This window comes from Elaeis guineensis, chromosome 14, assembly GCF_000442705.2.
Source record: "Elaeis guineensis isolate ETL-2024a chromosome 14, EG11, whole genome shotgun sequence".
NCBI lineage: Eukaryota > Viridiplantae > Streptophyta > Magnoliopsida > Arecales > Arecaceae > Elaeis > Elaeis guineensis.
The window spans coordinates 65,158,430-65,180,929 of NC_026006.2; the positions used below are offsets into that span (position 1 = coordinate 65,158,430).

Below are 22,500 nucleotides of genomic sequence, written 5' to 3' on the forward strand. Positions count from 1 at the left end.
AATAGTCCATCTTGATCTAAAGTATTGGTTGATTTTCAAAATATAAGCCAAGATTTTGAAATGTCTTGCTTGTTTTAAAATTTCCCACACCTTCCAACTCATCCGAGATAAATATGGTCCTAGTTCATCTCAGTGTGGTCGGTCAATGGATTGGCCAGATTCCATTTAAAAACCCTGCATAAAGTTCCAAAAAAAAGAAAAGAAGAGATTCAAAAACTATTACAAAAGACTTTATATATTTATTACCATATGTACAAAAATAAGACAATGATACCACTTCACCATGATAACATAATTCTATGTTTACACAATATGAAATCCATCTGCAAAATAGCATGCCATAATGCAACATCCAACCCTCTCAAGGATAAAGCACAACCACATGTTCAACGACAACATCCAACAAACTCAAACTGCATGAGCAGCTTTACGGATTTGAACTTCATTCCCTTGCGATCGAAAAGAGGCACGGTTCGGATCCCTGGTCTCAACTCTGATACTGGCAAGCAGGTCTGACCACCAAAGTCATCCTTTTCAGACATATCATACTCATGTACTTCAATCCGAAGCAAAGCCAATTCAGGCACCGTCAATGGGAAAGTAAACTCCTCATTCCAAACTGGCGTCCAGTCGTCCTCGATTGCCTTTGTTTTCTTCATTACAGTATCTGCTGGAACCCCAGCTATCCCTACCTGTAATTAATCAATCAGTTGCTCCATAATATTCCTTTTTTTTCTTTAATGAACCATGCAACATAGGTTTAGTTTGCCTGTCCCTCTCTCTAAGTTGAGTGGCAAAACATGCTGTTGTTTATCTCAACCTGACATCTTCTCCAATGGAGATGCAATGGATTGCCAAAAATGGACAAATAAAAGAATATGATGTCGAAAATGTATGGAACCAAAATAGAGAAACTAGTTTGAATACCCTTGTATAGAAGTCTGGAGGGGAATATGCATCAAAGTGGGTCTGCTTAAAGTCCATACGCCAACCATCTCCCATGTACACTTTGACCTGTTGGAGCACAGAAATTGAAAGTTTGACTTTCAGGAAAAGGGAAAACAAGGTGTAGATGAAAATTTAAAATTAGTTCATATCTCTAAATGATTCATACCTTCAGGGTTTTCTTCACAGCTACATTTGCTGTAGGATAAAAAACCTCACCGTCTGGACCAGTCTTCAGCAAGAAATCAGGTTTCTTTACATAACCACAGCCTCCATTGGCTTTATAAAATCCATGCATCAACCATAATGATCTTCCATATCCCTTCAGAAGAGATGAAACAATCAAATGTGATTTTTAAGACGAGTTGCATAATTGAAAGTTCCTCTCATAAGGAAATGGGAGAGAAATAACGAAGAATAATCTCACAAAGTTGGTTAACTTATGCACAACTTAAATTTGCTTGTCTGTAAGATCCTATTTGAGTAGCACAACTCTGTAATATGGCATAAGTGGTCATAGTTCAGAACTTGAATTTGTTAGGTTTGACGTGTTGAAAGGCTTATATGAAGGGATTTCAGTTAGAACAGGGCCAAACCTAAAATTATATCTGAAATTTCTGGAATCTGTATGCCTGCCAGCTGACTTATGAACTACAATTTTTATTTAGACATATCCCAGATGGATGTTTGTGCTAATTCTTTCTCCTTCCAAAGCAGTTTCCTTATGAACTCTTGAATCATATTTCTTCTACAATTTTTCTCTCTGTGATAAAAAGCATGGAACCACAGCTATGAAGCCTACTAAGCCCTTTTTCTTTTTTATGTTGACCAACCAGCACGTTTGGAGAAACTATGATGTCACCAGATTGCAAAATTTATTTTCAACAAATGACCTTACTGTAGTTAGAAACCATCAAGTCTCACCATATGTAAGCACTAATTGCATTTCCCAATCCTAAATTATATATTTGTCATCTCATTTTTTATGCATTTCTTCCTTAGAACCAACGGTATGATATATAAGGTATTTTAGCATATCTTGTTACATAATAAAAATTATAAAATAAGTCTGATAAAATAACTGATGCATGAATTAGCAAGATGTTTATTAGTGTTATATTCTATATCTCAAGCATAGAAGCCAACCTGCATATTAAATGCAACCATCTGAGCACCATGCATCCAACCAATAAACGGATTATAATTAGAAGAATTAAAGCGGGTCCCCTTTGGGTATATCCTGAGAAGATTTTTCTGAGTAAACCTACAAAAATAAAAGAAAAAGTCAAGCATACTAAGCAACTGCAGAAATTTTTCTAAGAAGAAAAGACGTAAGTTGACATCCAGTTAAAGATGCAGTTAGTATATAGGCTAAGATATTTTAAACAGTAAACCTAACAACCATCTAACTCACACTGATATTAAAGAAAATCTAGAGTCTTTTTTTTTTTTTGAATTATCTTGATATATGGTGACTTTATGTCTTGACAACCAAAGAAACTCATCCATCTGAATAACCCAGACACTTTAATCTCCAATTATTAAATTATTCTGAATATTAAAAAGGTACCTTACTAGATCAGCCCCATGAGATACTGCTGCCTTTGCAAGTTCTTGTTCACTCAAACTAAGGCGTCTAACTTTGTGAGGATCCACTTTTAATGAGTCACTTAACCGACCTTTAGGTTTTCCAGCCCTGATAGTGATCAGACGCTTGTACTCAGGTGCAGATTTCTGGCACACTTTGGAGTCGTCGTCATCATCATCATCTTCTTCCTCATCTTCAGTCTGATCATTCTCATTCTGCTACAGAATGATAATATAAGAACTAGTTTGTTATTAGGCATTCATTTTGCAATTGAACAACTACAAAATGCATTGGAAGTATGTAATACCTTATCAGCAGACCCTAACTCATATTGCAGATCAGGGACCTCCTTTCCCCATGCTTCTTCTTCATTCGAAACCTTGCCATTTTGAGGTGCACCATCTTTGTCCTTATCATCCTTAGCTTCAAGGTACTCTTTGGGTGGTTTCGTTGAAAGAATAATTCTTCTCTTCAGAGCTTCTGGTGAAGGGAATTCTTCAATAGAATCCTTGTCAGGGTAATATAGCATGTCTCCAAATGTTTGTGTAACCATCTAGATGAAATTTCAATTATCTAATCAAATTTCTATTCTGAGGAAAAAAATGATTGCTAAAAGTTTCTAACTAAAAAAAGAAAAAAGATTTACCTCGGCTACTTTAGCCTGAAGATCAGGAGTAAGGTGGTCTTCTAGAGTTATGATCACAGGATATGGAGATGCAGTGAAGGCATATTCTTTAATGGACCTTAAACATTTGATAAGTTCCACTGGAGTAGTCAATGTCCTACAAAGTAAAAACATGCAACTGTAAATTACAACAGATTGAATAAGATAATATTTGGCAACATGATTACAGAGTAATAACAAGCACAGTTTCAGTGCTTTGTATTATCACCAACTAGAGGAAATTGGATTGTTTATGTGTCCGGTAGTCACCATATTAGCTAAAGAACTCAAGCAATGGGATATTTGTGTGCAACAAAATGCTCAGTAATGTCTTTTTTTGGTCCACCACCTTTTAACAAACTGTTTCTTTTGATCATTCATGGTGGGAAAACGAAAGTGACATTTTAATCATTTTCTGTGAAAAAACTCTAAAAGTTAAAAGAAGAAACAATCAGATCACAATGTCAAAAAAAGAATCATTTTATACACTTGTTCCATCTAGAGAATCAACCAAAAGAACAATAATGGCAGAACAATATGCATGAATATTACAAAATCTAATTCATCCATCTCACTTATTTTCAACAATACATACTAGACCAAGAAACTCACCAAGGGAGCTCCTTTCCAGAAAAATTCCACATGGACAATGATTCCCATCCTAATCTCATATGGACTGCTGATGATTGATAATAAAATTTTTGTCCTATCTCCTTATGAGAACTTTCTGAATGGCAGGCTTCCTAGTATCACCACAATCCTCAAGGGGTTGGGAATAATTGGTTTCATATGGCCTAGACAAATGATGGCAAGAAAGCAGGCTTATCTTTTAATGAATTAAGTGGCAAGGTAGTTTGCAAGAGACCATCTTTTATATATGTCTAAGTTACATAGTGATTCAGGTTAATAGTTGTGCTACAATTGCACCCATCAGTGATTTAATAATGCAATTTTAAGTGCACAAACAAACTCTGTGAAGTTCTTTCTTACATTTCTATTAAAAGAACAGAAAAGGGGAAAAACAAAGAATGACAAAAAGCAAGACAGACAAACAGGCAGACATATAGAGAGAAAGAAGGAAAGAAACATTGGGTACTGTTGGGATATACCGACCAACCCCTTTTACGCCGACTCACCCTCGGACCTGTCCGACGGACGCCCGACTCTACCGACCGCACCGACCGACGACTGCCGACAGTAGCTGCCGACATTATCCGATTGAAGGAGTATCGGCCGGGCAGACCCATTCTGTTTCCGACCAGCCGAGCGGCGGAGCCTAAATCACCGACTCACTGTCGGGGGTGGCAGTCGACGTCCGACTTCAGCGAGGCATTAAACCGGCCGACGGTGTCTTCGGATTATCACTCGACATCCCGACAGCCGAATACCGACGTATGGTCGGCCAGCCCGCCCAAGGGCCGTACGACCGCTATAGACTATTGTCTTGTCAAGGACATGCTGTGTAATCGCCTTGGGGCATTGTCCTGCCAAGGACATGGGTTCGTTCTGACAACCCGCGGCGATTTGATAGCCTCCGGCGATTTGACAACTCCCAAGTTGTCTGCACCATTAATGGCGGGACCACGCCGCAGTCTACTATAAAAAAGGGTAAGGCAACAGTCTTGGTAAGCTCTCTCTGACGCTCCCTCCAGCTCCCAAGCTTACCCGAGCCCTCTCGAGTTGAGCCTCTGATTTTCCACTGTTGCCTAGTCTCTCTGACTTGACCGTCGGAGGGTTCCCGCCGGAGGCATCTCCGGTCTGTGAGGACTTCTCTTGCAGGTGTGCGACCTCGGCGATCGGGCGACGGGGGATTGGCCGCAACAGATTTGGCGCGCCAAGAAGGAGAACGCTCGACAGAGGCAAGATAGCAAGCTCCCTAGAGCTTCAGAGACCTCTCGAGATGACGAAAATCAGAGCTCAGCGATCGAGAGCTATCAGGTCGGCAAGGTGCTCCTCCCACCGAGAAGAGCCCTCTCGTTCACCGTCCATGGCGAAGCCCAGCTCTCCGCACCCGGCGGCGACCACGGAAGCACAGATCGCGGCGATCGTGCGGCAAATGACCGTTCTGACGGATGCGGTCAAAAATCTCCAGCAGCAACCGACTCAGTTGCCGCGACCGCTGGCAGAACAACCAGTGGCGCATCCCATGCCGTCCAGAAGCAGCCGCCGACACCCGCGTCCACTTCCATCTCCTCCTCAAGAGCAGCCGTCTCACCACTCCCACCGAGAAGGGGGGAGGCGGCCACGACGTGACGCCCGCCGGTCTCGACGTCCCTCTCCTTCCCAGCTGGAGCGAGAGAGGAGGGAGAAGCGGCCGCGGACGCCGTCCGCCTCACTCTCAAACTCATCGGGAGGATCGACTCCTGGAGTTTCTCAACATCGACGGTTAAACGACTACGAGTGCAAGTTCGAAGAAATTGACCGTCGGCTTGTCCAGCTCCAAGCGGATGGACAGAAGTCGTCGAACGACGTCGACTTCCGGACCACCCAACCTCTCTCCCGATTCATCCTCGACGAACCGATCCCTAGTCGGTTCAAGATACCTCACGTGGAGCCTTACGATGGCTCCACCGATCCAATTGACCATTTGGAGAGCTACAAGGCTCTCATGACAATCCAAGGGGCAACCGATGCCCTCCTTTGCGTCGGCTTCCCCGCCACACTCCGCAGAGCTGCCAGGGCCTGGTACTCCGACCTCCGCTCGAGAAGTATCAACTCCTTCGGGCAGCTCGAACATTCTTTCGTGGCCCATTTCAGCATCAGTCGGAAGCCGCCGCAAACCTCAGACAGTCTTTTCTCTCTCAAGCAGGGAGAAAATGAGACTCTACGACACTTTGTGATCCGGTTCAATGCGGCCACGCTTGAGGTCCGGGATCTCAACGAAGACATGGCTATTTCGGCCATGAAGAGGGGGCTAAGAGGGTTCCGCTGCACATACTCCCTGGACAAGACCCTCCCCTGAACGTACGCCGAATTGCTGGAGCGCGCATACAAATACATGCACGCAGACGAAGGAGCTTCCGACCGACGCCTGACCGACAGCACGGGCCAAAAGGAGAAGCACAAGAAAGGTCGGGCTCCTGCTGAACCCAGCAGGCCCCCGACCGACAAATGGGTCTCACCCCAACAGCGGAGCCCGAGATCACCCCGACGGCGAAGTCCGAAGCCGGTGCATCGCAGGTATGACTCCTACACTCCCCTCTCTGCTCCTCGTGCGCAGATCTTGATAGAGATTGAAGGAGCGGAATATCTGCGACGGCCTCCGCCTCTGAAGGCAAAAGGCCTCGACCGAAGAAGGTACTGTCGGATCCATTGGAGCCACGGTCATACCACCGAGCAATGCATCAAACTCAAGGATGAGATAGAGGACCTCATCCGATGAGGCTATCTCGAAAAGTACCGAAGGGACCCGCCGGCTCTGCCCCTTAACAACCGACAACCCCAACCAACTGAAGAGGCGACAAATAATCGGTCTACGACTGGGGTCATCAACATGATCTCCAGACGATTGGATCGGGGGACGACTGCTGGAGAAGAGTCGATGAAGCGGCCGCGCCAGGACAATGTAATCATCTTCACAGATGAGGATGCTCCGGAAATCCAAACTCCCCATGATGACGCTGTTGTTGTCTCGGCAACAATCGCGAATTATGATGTAAAAAGGATTCTTGTCGATAATGGAAGCTCAACTAATGTTTTGTTTTACTCGACTTTTTTCCGAATGCGACTGTCGACCGACCGACTCAGGAGGGTCTCTACGCCCCTCGTGGGTTTCGCCGGACAAGCCGTCGCAGTGGAAGGAGAAATTACTCTTCTCGTGACAGCTGGGACCGAACCACGACAAAGCACCGTCTATATGACATTCGCGGTCGTCCAAGTACCTTCGGCCTACAACGCCATACTTGGAAGGCCCGGGCTAAATGCCTTTAGAGAGATAGTCTCGACGTACCACCTGCTGGTTTGGTTTCCGACCAAAAATGAAGCCGGGGAGATGCGCGGGGATCAACAACTCACTCGGCGGTGCTTCCAAATTTCTACTCAAAGCACTGAGTCGAAGGACTCCCTGACGGTCGACAAGCTAGACCAACGGGAAGAGGAGAAGCGGGGTAAACCGGCTGAACAGCTAATCTCCATCCCAATGACAAGGAACCCCGAGCAGATCGTCTGGGTCGGATCGCAGTTGACCGACCCAGAGCGACGGCAGCTGATAGAACTGTTGAAGGATAACGCCGACGTATTCGCTTGGTCGGCAGCAGATATGTCCGACATACCTCCGGAGACGATGACTCACCGACTTAACATCGCCCCTGGCGCAAAGCCGGTGAGACAGAAGAAACGAGCATTCGCCCCCGAAAGATAGAGGGCCATCGACGAGGAAGTGGACAAGCTGCTCGAGGCCGGCTTCGTCAAAGAAACCACCTATCCGATTGGCTCGCGAATGTCGTCATGGTGAAGAAAGCCAACGAAAAGTTGAGGATTTGTATCGACTACACCGACTTGAATCGGGCCTGCCCGAAGGACAGCTTTCCACTGCCGAAGATCGACCAACTGATGGATGCGACGTCCAAACATCGACTGCTCAACTTCATGGACGCCTTCGTCGGATATAACCAGATCCAGATGGCGCCCGAGGACGAAGAGCATACAGCCTTCATGACCGCCAAGGGCCTTTACTACTACAGAGTTATGCCCTTCGATCTGAAGAATGCCAGAGCCACCTACCAACGCCTCGTCAACAAAGTCTTCAAGAATCAGATCGGGCGCAATATGGAGGTCTACGTGGATGACATGCTGGTGAAGAGCGCACAGGCTTCAGACCATGTCCAAGACTTGGAAGAAACCTTCCGCACCCTTCGGCAACATCGGATGAAGTTAAATCCGATCAAGTGTGCCTTCGGGGTAGCTTCGGGGAAGTTCCTCGGGTTCCTCATTTCTCAACGTGGAATCGAAGCCAACCCGAAAAGATAAGGGCGATTATGGACATGCGGCACCCGAACAGCAAAAAGGAGGTACAGCAACTCAATAGGAAGGTCATCGCGCTCAGCCGATTCATCTCTCGATCGACTGAGAGGTGCCTCCCGTTCTTCAAAACTCTGAGGCAGACGAAGGATTTTTTCTGGCCGAATGAGTGCCGGCAAGCCTTTGAAGATTTAAAGAAGTACCTGGCCTCTCCGCCCTTGCTTGTGAAGCCAGAAGTCGGGGAAACATTATATCTTTATTTGGCTACCTCCCCAGAGGCTGTTAGTTCAGTACTCGTCCGGGAGAGCGAGAGCTGAATTCACCAGCCCATATACTACACCAGCAAGGTGCTCCACGGGACCGAAACTCGGTACTCAAGGGCGAAAAAGATGATATTTGCCCTGGTCATATCCGCGCAACGACTCCGTCCGTATTCCAAGCACACGCCATCGTGGTCCTGACCGACCAGCCCCTGAGGGCGATCCTCCGTCGTCCCGACACATCAAGACGACTGGCAAAATGGGCGGTGAAGTTGAGCGAGTTCGACATCCAGTACCGACCGCATCCTGCTTTGAAAGCCCAAGTCCTGGCCGACTTTGTTGCAGAATGCCGACAGCCGACCAAATGTCGGAAGACGGGAGCTCCAAAGAAGTTGCGACCTCCGAATGTGACCCCGAGTCAACCTGGGTGTTACACATAGATGGAGCTTCCAATGCCCAAGGAAGCGGCGCCGGATTCCTGCTCATCAACTCAGAGGGGGTGGTTACCGAGTACGCCCTTCGATTCAACTTCAAAGCTTCCAATAATCAAGCCAAGTACGAAGCGCTTCTCGCTGGCTTGAGAATGGTGCAGGAACTCGAAATCGACAGTCTTAGAGTCTTCTCTGACTCCCAGCTGATCGTGGGACGAGTCAAAGACGAATTCATAGCGCGGGACCCAACCATGGCAAAATATTTTCAGAAGGTGAGAGATCTTGTAGCACACCTCAAGTATTTCGAGATCTCCCACATTTCCAGGTCGGAGAATGCTCGGGCCGATGCACTCTCCAGACTCGCGACGTCCGCCTATAGCACCTTGGGCCGGACACTCATAGAGAGCCTCGAGCAATCGAACATCGACAGGACCGAGGAGGTGCTGCAACTGACGACGAGCCAAGTTGGATGGACCCGATCGTCCGGTACCTGACCGACGGAACCAGCCCCGAAGACCCTGCGGAAGCCAAGCGACTCCGATGGGCGGCCTCCCAGTACATAATGATGGACGGACGACTCTACAAAAGATCGTTCTCCCTTCCCTTGCTACAGTACCTCGGACCGGTGGATGCGGACTACGCACTCAGGGAGGTGCATGAAAGGATCTGCGGGAGTCACCTGGGGGGCAAATCCTTGACCTACAAAGTCCTGCGGTAGGGTTACTACTGGCCCATCATGAAGAAAGATGCGGCTGACCTGGTTCGGAGGTGCGAGCCATGCCAAAAGTATGCTAATTTGCAACACCGGCCTGCCAACCAACTGATTGCCATTGTTGCCCCGTGGCTTTTTGTCCAATGGAGGATTGACATACTCGGCCCTTTCCCTCCGGCGTCTGGCCAAAGAAAGTTTATAGTTGTCGCAATCGACTACTTCACCAAGTGGGTGGAGACCGAACCTCTGGCGTAAATTACCGAGCGTAAGATGGAAGACTTTGTCCGGAAGTCCATCATCTTTAGATTCGGGCTGCCGCACATCATCATCACCGACAATGGGCGACAGTTCGACAACAACGACTTCAGGGAGTTCTGTGCGAGGTTTCATATCACGTACAAGCTGACTTCGGTCGGGCATCCACAGTCCAATGGAAAAGTCGAAGTGGCCAACCGAACCATTCTGCATGGACTGAAGACCCGACTGAACGTAGCCAGGGGCCTCTAGGTCGAGGAATTGCACTCGGTCCTTTGGGCGTACCGAACGACACCTCGTGTCCCGACCAGAGAAACTCCTTTCAACCTGGCCTTCGGGACGGAGGCAATGATCCCACTGGAGATCGGGCTACCATCAACTAGAGTCGAGTAATACTGTGAGCCAGACAACTCTGAGTGTCGGAGAGCTGACTTGGATCTCCTTCCCGAACTCCGACACGAGGCTCAACTCCGCATGGCTTCCTACCGACAGAGAGTGGCCCGATACTATAATGCTAAAGTCAAGCCGAAGTCCTTCAGACCCGGAGATCTGGTTTTGAGAAAGGCGAAAATCTCGAAGCCTCAAGTTCAAGGGAAGCTATCCCCGAACTGGGAAGGACCCTACAAGATAACCGACACTTGCAGGCCGGGCACCTATCGACTTGAGACCCTAGAAGGGACGGCTATTTCCCGAACTTGAAATGTTGACAACCTGAAATTGTATTATCAATAAACTCCGTACGCCCTTCTTGCTTGGAATACAATACGATTTCAGAACTCCAGAGTCCGCGAAGTTTGGCCCTCCACCGAGGGTCGGCCCTCACCTGAAGTACGAGCCTCGACACCCCGACTTGAGCCCTACATCTCGTCGGAAACCTACGCTTCGGTCGCCGAATCTACAACTCGATCGCCGAATCTATGGCTCAATCTACGTCCCGATCGCCGACGACATATCGGATTCTACAACAGGGATCGGAGGAGCGGAATGTCTACGACGGCCCCCGCCTTTGAAGGCAAAGGGCTTCGACCAACGCCGTTGGCTAACTTGCTAAACTTTCAACTAAGAAAGGGTAAAACGCCAAGACGACCGCGACGTACCCGCCCGACCAAGGTCTGGGCAACGGGTATTCGACTTGCGACGAACCGACCCGATCACGACCGGTCGAAAGATATTCGGTTTGCCACCGTTTATCGTACATCCCGATGTACGCGCCCGACCAAGGGCCGGACGATAAGTATTCGACTTGCCATCGTTGCCCTATCCGAATGCGTCGGACGCTACTCGACTATCAGACTCTACGGAACGGTCGTGTCGACGAGCCACGTTTGGGGATTGGCTGACACCCGACCCCATGTGCGCACCCGACCAAGGTCCGAGCGACAGACGCTCAACCTACGATCTGTACGGCTCTCGACCATCGGATCCTAAGCAGCCTGCGCAGCGGTCAGAGTGCCGACCTGTGATCGGGGCTTGTTCTACCCTTAATGGGGCGCACGCCACTGATCACTTTGATCGGCTATGTTGGATCCTACCGAACGTCCTAATGGAACATGTCGGAACTACGACCTATGCACCCAGAGATGGTTTGGACGATCAAATACATTCAACTACATGCGGGAAAAAGTGAGAAGTCTTTGATTTTACTAAGTCAAAATTGGGACGAAGCCCGATTACAAAATTAGGACGAAGCCCGATTACAGATATCAAAGACTAAATGAAAAGCAAAAAAATACAAAGATAATGGAGCGGACACTCCGACTATTCGTCGGAGTCGGCTTCTTCCACCGAGTAGAGCTCTAGAGCCACCAGCGTGCCCGCTCGGGTCGGTGAAGGACCGGGGGTTGGAGCCGCCTCGTCCTCAGCGACTCGTTCCGTCGGCAATGGGTCGGCCTCTTCCTCTGCAGCCTGATCCTCCGACCCTGGAGGGACGATCCCGCTCAGGTCGAGCTCCGGGTGCAGACTCTGGATCGCTTCTCGGGCATCCTCGTACCCCATCCGGTAGGAGGCGAAGCCGCTCTCAAGGAGATCCTCTCGGTACTCCTCCGAACCACAGAAGTCCTCCGCCGCCCGACCCAGTGCCTCCCTAGCCGACTCCGCCTCCGCCTTCAATATGTCGGCGTCGGCCTGGGCGGAGGACAGATTCTCAACCTTGGCCAGGTTCTCCAGACTAACGCGAAGCTGTTCGCGCTCGGCCTCGAGTTCCCTAACGCAGCCGTCCCTCTCGCGCCTTAGTCGGTGAACGGAGCGGGTCTTGCGCCGAACCTGCTCGCGGGCCGACTGAAGTTCGGCCTCTGAGGCGGCTAGGCCGTTGGCGAGTCAAGAAATCTCCTCCTCGAGCCTAGCCTCATGGTCGACCGACGACTTCAGCTGGTCGACCAGTGTCGCCTTCTCAGCCTCGGCGATCTCTGCCTTCTTCTTCCAGGCCACCCGGACGTCGCCGAACCTTCGGTACCCGGCCTCCAGCTCCGATATATTATAGATCAGCTGCGGGCGGAAGGCCGACTATCAGAAAACCGAATTGATGAAAAACAATAGTGAAGAGGAGAAAGGAAGAGTAGGAGCTCACCTGGATCATAGTCGGGTAAAAGGAAGAAAGCATGTCGGACACTGGCCGACTCTTCATGATCTCCCGGTCAGTCGGAAGAATGGTTGCTTGGCACAACCTCCTGGCCAAATCATGATTGGCCAGGGCCGACGCTCCTTCGGGAAGCTGGATGACGCGGCTCGGCCGACCGACCTTGTGTCATCGCCCGACGCCATCGGAGCCTTCCCTTGTCCGGCCGCCCAGGCCCGAAAATCGAAGAGGGACGGGAAGCTCGAACTCGACTGGGTCCCTTCCGAAGCCACGATGGCGGCCGCTGCAGGTCGTTCGGGCTCACGTACTTCGGCCCGAACCTCTTCTGTTGGTGGGGGAGCCGACGCTCCTTCGGTTGCCCCCTCGGTCGCCCCTTCCTCGGATGGCACCTCAGGTGGCACCGCCGGCGCCGACAGAGCAATGACAGGCTCGTAGCCTGACGCACGTTCGACATTGGGCTGCGCTCCTGTCACCGCAAGGTCGATCGGCGATGCTATCTAAGGCCTTTTGGGAGGCCGCGGTGGTTCGGCCCCGTGCGCCGGCCTCTTTCTCGCCGCATGTTGCCGAATGTCGGCGTCGGTCAGCCTCACTCTCGGCGGCATCCCTGCAATTTCAACGAAGGATCAGCGCAAGTCCGAAGACGGATAAAAAAGACAAAGAACGACCGACAGACCGAGATGTACCTAAACGAGGAACCGAACTTAGGCCGGCGTCATACAGAGCTTGCTCGGTGACGAGCTCCCTCTGCTTCGGCACCGACACATCCTTCAGTCGGTGAAAATCCTCTCGGTCCCCATCCTCCACCCGACTGTTCTCATTCGGCTGAGTCCGAGGGTCCCCCCAGCGAGAAGGGAACCCCCAAGGAAGCGGAGAGGAGGCAAAAAAAAATTAATTCTTCCACCCATGAATCGATGATGGAAGACCGGTGATGAACGAAAGACCCTTCCGAGGATTGAAGAACCACCATCCTCGGGCCTTCGGGTGGGGTCGAAGGACGAAGAACGCCCGGAAGAGAGAGAAACGAGGATAGGTCGGCAAAAGCCGACACAACAACGCGAAGCTGATTATCAGTTGGACTGAGTTCGGTGCCAGTTGAGCCGGACAAAGCCCGTAATAATCCAGAACGTTCCAAACGAACTCCAAAATCGGGAAGCGAAGACCTGTCCGAAGATCCTCGACATAGAAGGCCACCTGGCCCAGAGGCGGGTTGTTAACCCGACCCTCAGCCCCAGGGGCGAAGAGCTCGAACTGCTACGGAATACTGTATTGCTCCCTGAGCCGTTCGACATTTGCCTCCGAAAATGAAGAAACCTCCACCTCCGGGGTCGACCGTGAGTCGTCAGTCGGGTTCCCCGACTGACTTCCTCGTGGAGAGATTTTAGCCATGATGCTAGCCCCAGAAAGGAGAACAAAAGAAAATGGCGAAGAGGGAAGGGAGCAAAGAGACAGACAGACGAAACTCCGAGAAGAACTTTCGAGGGGAGAGCACCAAGACAGCTATCTGGAACTGGGGGACAACTCGACAAAGCCTCAGCGCCAGGAGCAGATTTGCAGCAAAAGTGAAATTTTGGACGCAAGTGACCGCATATATATAAGGCCCATCAACGGTCGAGATGAAAGCACGCCGGACGAGGGCCTCTCGGATGCCGACACATGGCGGTGCCTGGGCCCTTCCTCGGTCCGACGATTCGACGCACCCGCCACCAGATCAAGCCACGTCGCCTCCATCTGCGTGAACGGATTCGGCCCAATGGCCTCCTGCCACATGGCGAAAAAAACCACATCTCGGGATCACTAACCGACGGCGGTTTGTGTTCCCGAGGAGATGGCGGTTCAAGTTCCCGAGGAGACAGCGGAAACGGCGGTTCCTGTTCCAAATGGGACGTCTAACACCAATGGAACGTCTGACACTAATGGGACATCTGACACTGGATCGTTCATTGGTACGGTCGTCAGAGTCGGAACATGGTGTGATGGATAGCCACTCCTTTCGCCCGAAGCCGTCGTCCACGTGGGAACGCTGGCCGACACGACATCCGACTCAGGAGTGGGGGGGGCAACTGTTGGGATATACCGACCGACCCCTTTTACACCGACTCACCCTCGACCTGTCCGACCGACGCCCGACTCTACCGACCGCACCGACCGACGACTGCCGACAGTAGCTGCCGACATTATCCGACTGAAGGAGTGTCGGCCAGGCAGACCCATTCTGTTCCCGACCAGCCGAGCGGCGGAGCCCAAATCACCGACTCACTGTCGGGGGTGGCAGCCGACGTCCGACTTCAGCGAGGCATTAAACCGACCGACGGTATCTTCGGGTCATCACCCGACGTCCCGACAACCGAATACCGACGTATGGTCGGTCAGCCCGCCCAAGGGCCGTACGACCGCTATGGGCTGTTGTCTTGTCAAGGACATGCTGTGTAATCGCCCTGGGGCATTGTCCTGCCAAGGATATGGGTTTGTTCTGACAACCCGCGGCGATTTGACAGCACACGACGATTTGACAGCCTCCGGCAATTTGACAACTCTCCAGTTGTCTGCACCATTAATGGCGGGACCACGCCGCAGTCTACTATAAAAAGGGGTAAGGCAACAGTCTTGGTAAGCTCTCTCTGACGCTCCCTCCAGCTCCCAAGCTTACCCGAGCCCTCTCGAGTTGAGCCTCTGATTTTCCGCTGTTGCCTAGTCTCTCTGACTTGACCGTCGGAGGGTCCCCGCCGGAGGCATCTCCGGTCTGTGAGGACTTCTCTTGCAGGTGTGCGACCTCGACGATCGGACGACGGGGGATTGGCCGCAACAGGTACCATTGTGGCATTGGCACCACAAACTATCCCAAGTAGCTGTATGGTAGCATACTGGTACTATACCAACCTGGCCCCCAACTAGTACCACTATGGTACTTCAATCCTCGTTAGGATCCTTCAGATTCTTTACCATCAAGCATTTGGGACCGAAGTCTGGATTCAAAAAATCAGAGTTCTCCCATATAGCGAGGAAAGAATAAAAATATGTACAAAAGGTTGTCTATAGTAGCTAATTACATATCAAACTACTACTAGAAGAGATAGTTAGAGTCTTTGAGTCCTCTTTTAAACAACAAACATCAGAAGACCAAACCACTGAAGTGTTCAGTTAATTCCACAGCCAAGTTAAGAATAGTTTATATTTGAGATTCTATCCCAACCGCATGGCTAGAATACATCTATATTGCCTTGATTAATGTTTCACAGATTTCTTTAGATATATCCAAGGATCACACAAGACTGCATTGTTCAAGATGACAAACCAAATTTTAGCCAAAAAAAAAAAAAAAACATGGTTTAGGAATAAGAGGTAATGAACATTGCGTAAATACCTCCCATGAAGAACATTAATGCCATCTTTTGTAGAATTTGGCCAGATATCCAGTTCAATCACTCGAACACCTCTCTCAAGCGCTTTTATAATTGGAACGTCACTGCAATCACTGCTGAGCTGGTTCCCAGTCAAATATGAATTATGGCCTGTGTATATGTAATAATGGGATAATGGAGCAGTCATTTCTTGGTGAACCTGGGATAAATGAATTCCTGTCAAGCATTATCTGATATATAGACCAATCTCTATGTGTGGCTACTTAGTTAGATGTTCGCAGGTAATATTAACCTTTTGTATTTGTGCAAACAGGTTGGATTGTCAATTAGTGAAAAAATTAATGTATAAACATGCAAAATGCCATATCACATGTGTCCAGTGCACATGCATGCACTGTATCATCTTATGATGTCATTAGCATTATATTATGAGCAACACATCCTGCTTGTCTAACAAAGTTATAGAAGTTGCAAGCAAATTTTTCACAAAATTTTGAGAACCTTCACTTTACTTAATTATCTCAATTTTTCAAATAATGGATTTATTTCGTTTCTATCTCAGAATATATTGAGAAAAAGAAAAACTGAAGGATTGACGTAAAAAAAAGAGGAGAAAGTATTTCAATCCTGAATAACATTTAGAAAAGTCTGTTAATTCATTGTCCATGCCAACCAGAAAAATGGGCTATAGCTCAGTGTTTGCACCCCTCCTCGAATGGAGGTTCTCTATTCAAACATAGGGAGGTATTTCCTCAACTAGTTGATACAAGTAATTGTTGCATTGTTTTTCTTTTTTTTTTTTTTGTTGAAATGATTGGCAGCTTTCCACAATTCTCTCAAAAATAAGAAACGGGAGGGAGCACTGCCACCTCTATTGGCCAAAAATGACAGTAAATGCAACATATTTTCATATAGATATAACCCAAATATCAGCCACATCTTGAAACAAATATTTAATAGCTAGCTTAACCCATGCATAACAAGCCTAAATCATGCCTACACAAAACAGATGTTCTAAATACGTGAGAATGCATGAACGTGGAAAGAAAGACAACCAACAGGTGCCCCCCCCCCCAACCAAAAAAAAAAACGTTCAACCCAGAAAAAAAAACAAGAGATTTCTATAAAGGTACCACATGAATAACTACAACCAAAGTTAGACCTAAGTAAAACATAAAACGCCTTCAACCTCGTGATCCAATCAGGCATAAGAGAGAATGCCTTCAACCTTATGATCCGATCGGAGAGAAGAAAAGATTTTCTTTAACCCACTCAACTTGAATCTCTGGAAAAAAATATATATATTTGATAATAATAAGAATTTGTAAAAGCAAGGTTTTAAGCCTTTTACTTTCATTAAAGACAAATAAAATTGCTACAATGTCCTCTATTTATACTAGTGAGTTTTGCCTTACAAAATCCATGTCGAATTCCTCTTCTAGTTAGAAGATGTTACAATTTTCTCTAAATAGCAAGTGATTGTAGAGCTAATCACAAAAAGTTAAAATCTTTTAGGAGCTATATCTTGACTTCTTATCAACTTCACATATGCCTATTTAAAATTTTAGCTGAAAAAAGATAAATTTTTACTTCAACCGGCCTGTTTTGAGGACTAAATGTTCAGGTATCATTAATCCCTTAGGGTTGCCACACCCTTGTAAAAGGTTATCCAGCTTCAAAAAAAAAACACTTCAATCAAATGTCTGTTAGGTTATGACTTTTAATAGTTTTGATATGTAATTCAACCTTGGATCTACTAAATTTTGCTCCCAAACCCCACATAGACCTACCCTAGATGGAAAAGTAGTCCATCATATGCCTAGTGATCCTCCTAGATCATCTCATCTTGAAACAGGTTCTATAACGTGGCATCCCTGTACTCTATTTATCCAACCATGTCTTTAATCATTTTCTGAATATCATTGAAAGTTAGGAACCTGCATCACATCTCTCTTTTATTTTTCCCTCCTCCATCAAGGAAGTATGGAACAATGCCCAACGAATTACAAAAAGGCATAAACATAAATACATGTACCTGCAGGATGATTCTTGCTGCCTTTACAGATGGAATGAAGCAAGGACAAAAGTCTCTTGAAAATGATGGACTTCCTTATACTTAGCTGCACATAAATGTCAATTAAGTAATCCTACACCGCCAAACTTTGTGGCTGGCAGGGGCAAACTCTGTTACGCCATCATAATGTGGATCTACAGTAATGAACTAACTCTTGATGGAAAAATCTATCATGAGAAGTGTTTTATTCCCTAATTCACATATTGATTGTTTCTCGAACTGTCAAGAATTCATGAACAGCCTCCACTCTTTACTACTCACAATCATTGCAGTTGAGGTAAAAAGCAAAAACCAAATAAATAATAATGATACGCAAACCATCGGCCATTTGACTTTCACTTTAATTCGCACATCAAAAATTTCAAAAAAAAAAAAAATCAGATACATATGTCCCAAGAGAATCGTTAAAAATTTTGAAGGAGCCAAAAAAAATCCAATAAGCAATTAATGCACTAAATAATGCAAATGTATGCTTTGAATTCCATTTATTCATCTAAGCTGATTCCTTATTTAGAGGAAAAAAGAATGCCCTAATGCATGACGTTCCCGCCATTGCGGGGTCTGGAGATGGTCAAATGTACGCAGCCTTATCCCTGCCTGCAGAGAGGCTGTTTCCATGCTTTGAACCACGGAACAATCTTACCGTTGCGCCAAGGCTCACCCTCTTGCTTCCTTAATTCAAATATATAGAAATTAAACTCTGAGAAGATTAAATTTATGATCTATAAATTAGTAATTAGATACCTTATACACGAAACAGATAACGGAAAGCAATCAAATTGGCCAAAATATTTGGATTAATAGAAACCCTTTCCAACCAGACGAGATCCAACATCGACACCTCCAGATCCACAAAAGGATCCGGTAACAGACGACGGACCGGAATCATTCGGAAAGAGGCGAGCATTAATAGTTGTCAAGGATCAAGGGTAAGGAGAAGGAGGAGGGACCTGGGATCGGAGCGGAGGGTTGAGGTCCTCGGAGAAGAGGAAGTGGTGGAAGTCGTCGACGGTGAGCAGCGGCTTGGAGAGCTTCCCAAGTGTGTGGCGGTGGCGGAGCTGGTGAACCTGCTCCAGAACCCGCTCGGCGTCGGCGACGGTGGCGCCGGTGTCGCCCTGGGCGTCAACGAGGAACCGCTGGAGCTGCTCGGCGTTCATCTGGGTCCCGCCCTCCGCGTACGCCGCGAACGCCTCCTTCACGTCCGCCGGCGGCTGCGCCTCCACCCACCGGAACTTCCTCGAGAAACACAAGCAGTACTTGTAGCTTCCCATTCTCCTCCCCTACCTTTCTTTCTTCCGCTCTATCGGCTTTCTTCTATCTTCTCCTCCTCCGATTCCCTTCGGGTTTCTCTTCTAATCTATCGTTTTGGAGGACGTTGGACGGGAGAAAATAAGGCTGGGGAGCGGCGTCGAAGGGACGCGCGATAACTGCCGACCTGCCCGAAGAGCTTCTTTCCTTTATCGTTATTGATATTTTAGTCAGAGAAAAGGTTTTTTTCCAGCTGGGATGTTCGAAGAGTTTGTTCGAAGCTACCCCTTTATTTATTTTCCTCAAAACATATAAAAATTCGATATCGGCTCAGAGCCCGGACACGCTGCCATCAATCAGAGCGCGGGACACGTTCCGCTCACAGCCTGGTGCGCCGCTAATATGCCAATAATTTCGTGCCATATACCCGCCGGTAGCAATCAATCTTGGGCCCCATTATAATGGAGATTTTATTATATGATATGGAGCGTGAGTTCCAACCATATTATGGAAGATTTTTATAACGGCGATGTCGCTGCTGTCGTGGCCATAGCTTTGAGGGGGCCTTGGAATTCGACGTGGGCTGCGACGTTGGATGCGATGGCACGTAGTGGTTGGCGGGCCTCGGTCAATGCGGTTGGTTGTGTGCGTGCATGTCTTTGGTGTGGGCTCTGGGCCGGCTTCTCCTTTGCTACCGGCGGAAAGGGGGAATGGGGCTGCGTCGTCTGGATCCGACGATGGGAACGCGACCAATGGATAAGTGCAACCAGAACGTGCCACACCAGCTGTAGATCGATATCCAGACCCGCTAGTCTATCTCAGCACTAAATATTAGATAGGGTCAGAGCCATCATAAATTAATGGTGCAATCAATCCATCTAATAATTTCATCTTGAGATGAAACAAATTTATAAATTTATAATGATTTCATCATCCGGTCTTGTTAGGTGTATTCATATTCATGTTACGTGAGAACTCCATTCTATAAAATAAAAAATAAAAAATAAAATAAAAAGAAAAAAAAAATAAAAACTTTGCTCTGTTTATAGTTTATTTGTCCTTTTAGATATCTTTGTACGATTGCATTCGTTATGGATAAATGATTAGTGCTGTGGTCTTAATCTGCCTTTTGATTTTCTGCTCATGATTATTTTAATGGGGAAAAAAAGAAAAAAAGTTCTTTGTATGATTTTACTTTTGCTGTTCAGTGATTCCTGTTCTTCTGCAATTTCCTTTTTGGAGAAAACAGACCTTTTTTTTGTTTTTCTGTGCGTGTGTTGTGTGGATGTGATTTGAATGCTGATTCTTGACCAATAGCATTGGTTATTTTGTAACAAATGGGTCCAATCCAAGTCCAGGAGTTTATCTTTTTCTCACATTTTGTTACTTGATCTTGAGTACTGGAACAACAAGCTTGAGATTAGCTACAAAGATAAAGAGTGGAGCAGTTAGAATGTTTAATCAAGAGTTGGGCAGTGATTGTTGCAGTGGTTATAACTTGGTCAGGGATTCCTCTAGAAAAAGCTTTTGAAAGGTGTGGGCAACTTGTCTATGGAGAGAAACTTCAAGGCTAGACAACATTTTCAAATCTAATACAACATTCTCAACTTTTTGTTAGTTTATTCATCCTATCTGTTAAACTTATCAAATATCATGTGTTGTAGACATGCTCTACAAGCATGTCTATTATTTTCCTGTACTATTAAATTCATTGATGTCCTTGCCTGGGTCAACTTTGTTCATGCTTTGAGAGTATGATTATTTAGACAGTGTTACTTGTATGGATGAATCAAGGATGTATGTTGTAGGACACATGTTGTCACTTGTCAATAGCTTCACCTTCAGTTTTATATAAGATCTTTATGCCTTGAACTTTCCAAGCTTTGCATTTGCTCCAGATGACAGGATCCATGGGATTTTTCATTTGTCATCCCTTGCACACATACATGACACATTGCTAAGATTGTATACTTTCTAAGCTTGTGGGGCCTGGATCTATTTCTTATAGAGGTTAGTGTTGATAATCTGTGGATTTTGCTGTTACAGGTTTGCGCCTTTAAGGTTTTTCAGAACTGTAATTCATTGACCTCAGTGGCACCTTGTGACTGATATCTTGATTGGTAGCCAGGACAACCTGCACACCATGTACATGTACTGATTGGTTATTCGAAGATGACATGTCATCAACTTGAATTTGACAACTTATACCTTAATAAAAACTTACGACAACTCATACCAACTTGATTGCTTTTTGGTGACCATGAAACATCTGATCGTCACTTTCTTCATTATTTAGCTAGCTTTTCCACAGCATTAGGTTTTGCTCATAATAATTAAAGCGAAAGACATGATGAATTACATGAAACCTTATATTTTTGTTGATTCATGGTAATATACAATGGCAGATACCTTGTCCATATACCTCAATGAAATAGGAATTCTTGTTATTTGAGTTGGTCAGAATCCTTTTCCTCATTCATTCCAATCTCAAGTCTTCGATCACAGTTTATTGCATTAATTTCCATAACCAGCTCACATTGAGGTGTGTTGGTTATAATGAATGCACAAGCATTGGTCCTGTCTGACCCCTTTGGATAGCTTATTATCAGTCCTCCAATTTTTTCATCAAGCTATGTCAGCAATCTGGCATCTTCAAACTAAGAATGGCATGCCTAATTTTTCTATGTTTGTGCATAAGCCACACATGCTACAAATCCGTGATTATTTTAACAATCGCTATTACAATTCTTTTTCTTTTTTTTTTTTGAGGAAAATTGGGCCATTACATTGGTTACTTGAGCACACATCCTATCATCTCTGAGTCGGCATCTTAAGGAGGTCATGTCACTTTGAGACTTTCTTGATTGGATGGATGTTATTCATTGGACAAACTTAAATGTTGATCAAATTTGATGTTGATGATACCCTTCCGAGCTAAAAGATATTATGACCATTATGCTGCCATATTCAAATCTGTCTGGAAAAGCTCTGAAGATCCAGTAGAGAGTAAGCCGTACAAAATCCTTGCAGATATTTTAGGTATATAGGAGAATGACTATTGAATTCCTTGTATTGCACCTTTGCTTTCATTTAGATTATTGAAGCCAAAAAATCAAATCATGAAAATAGCCCATGCTATTGCTAAGAATCATAGAGTATCTCGTATATTATGCAATAATTCAAAATCTTTTCTTATCAGTAAGATCATGCAACCAAGGATCATGGAAATCAAGCCAACTAAGTAATTTTTCATATAGTGCAACAATTCAAAACTTTTCTTTTATTGGAGAGAATCATAGAGGATTACATTCATTAAAAAAATCTCATATATTGTGCAACAATTCAAAACCTTCCTTATTGGCAAGATCATGCAAATCAAGAATCATGGAGAATCAAACCAATCAAGAGATTCTTTCATATAGTGCGACCA

General features: G+C 46.4%; 1 protein-coding gene across 2 annotated transcripts; it reads right to left on the reverse strand.

Annotated features, from left to right (window-relative positions):
- Positions 1-217: 217 nt before the first annotated feature.
- On the reverse strand, positions 218-19,336 carry LOC105057087 (phosphoinositide phospholipase C 4). 2 transcript variants are annotated; one of them, XM_010939543.4, is made up of 9 exons: positions 18,773-19,336; positions 15,751-15,947; positions 3,180-3,315; positions 2,841-3,086; positions 2,516-2,748; positions 2,092-2,209; positions 1,115-1,267; positions 928-1,014; positions 218-692 (listed from the first exon to the last, which is right to left on the reverse strand). In XM_010939543.4, the coding sequence occupies exons 1-9, from the start codon at positions 19,091-19,093 to the stop codon at positions 387-389; spliced, it is 1,797 nt and encodes a 598-aa protein (XP_010937845.1). In that variant the 5' UTR covers positions 19,094-19,336; the 3' UTR covers positions 218-386. The 2 variants fall into 2 exon arrangements, with proteins under 2 accessions (XP_010937845.1, XP_010937844.1); XM_010939542.4 differs by having other exon boundaries at positions 2,516-2,751.
- Between the last annotated feature and the right edge of the window lie 3,164 nt (positions 19,337-22,500).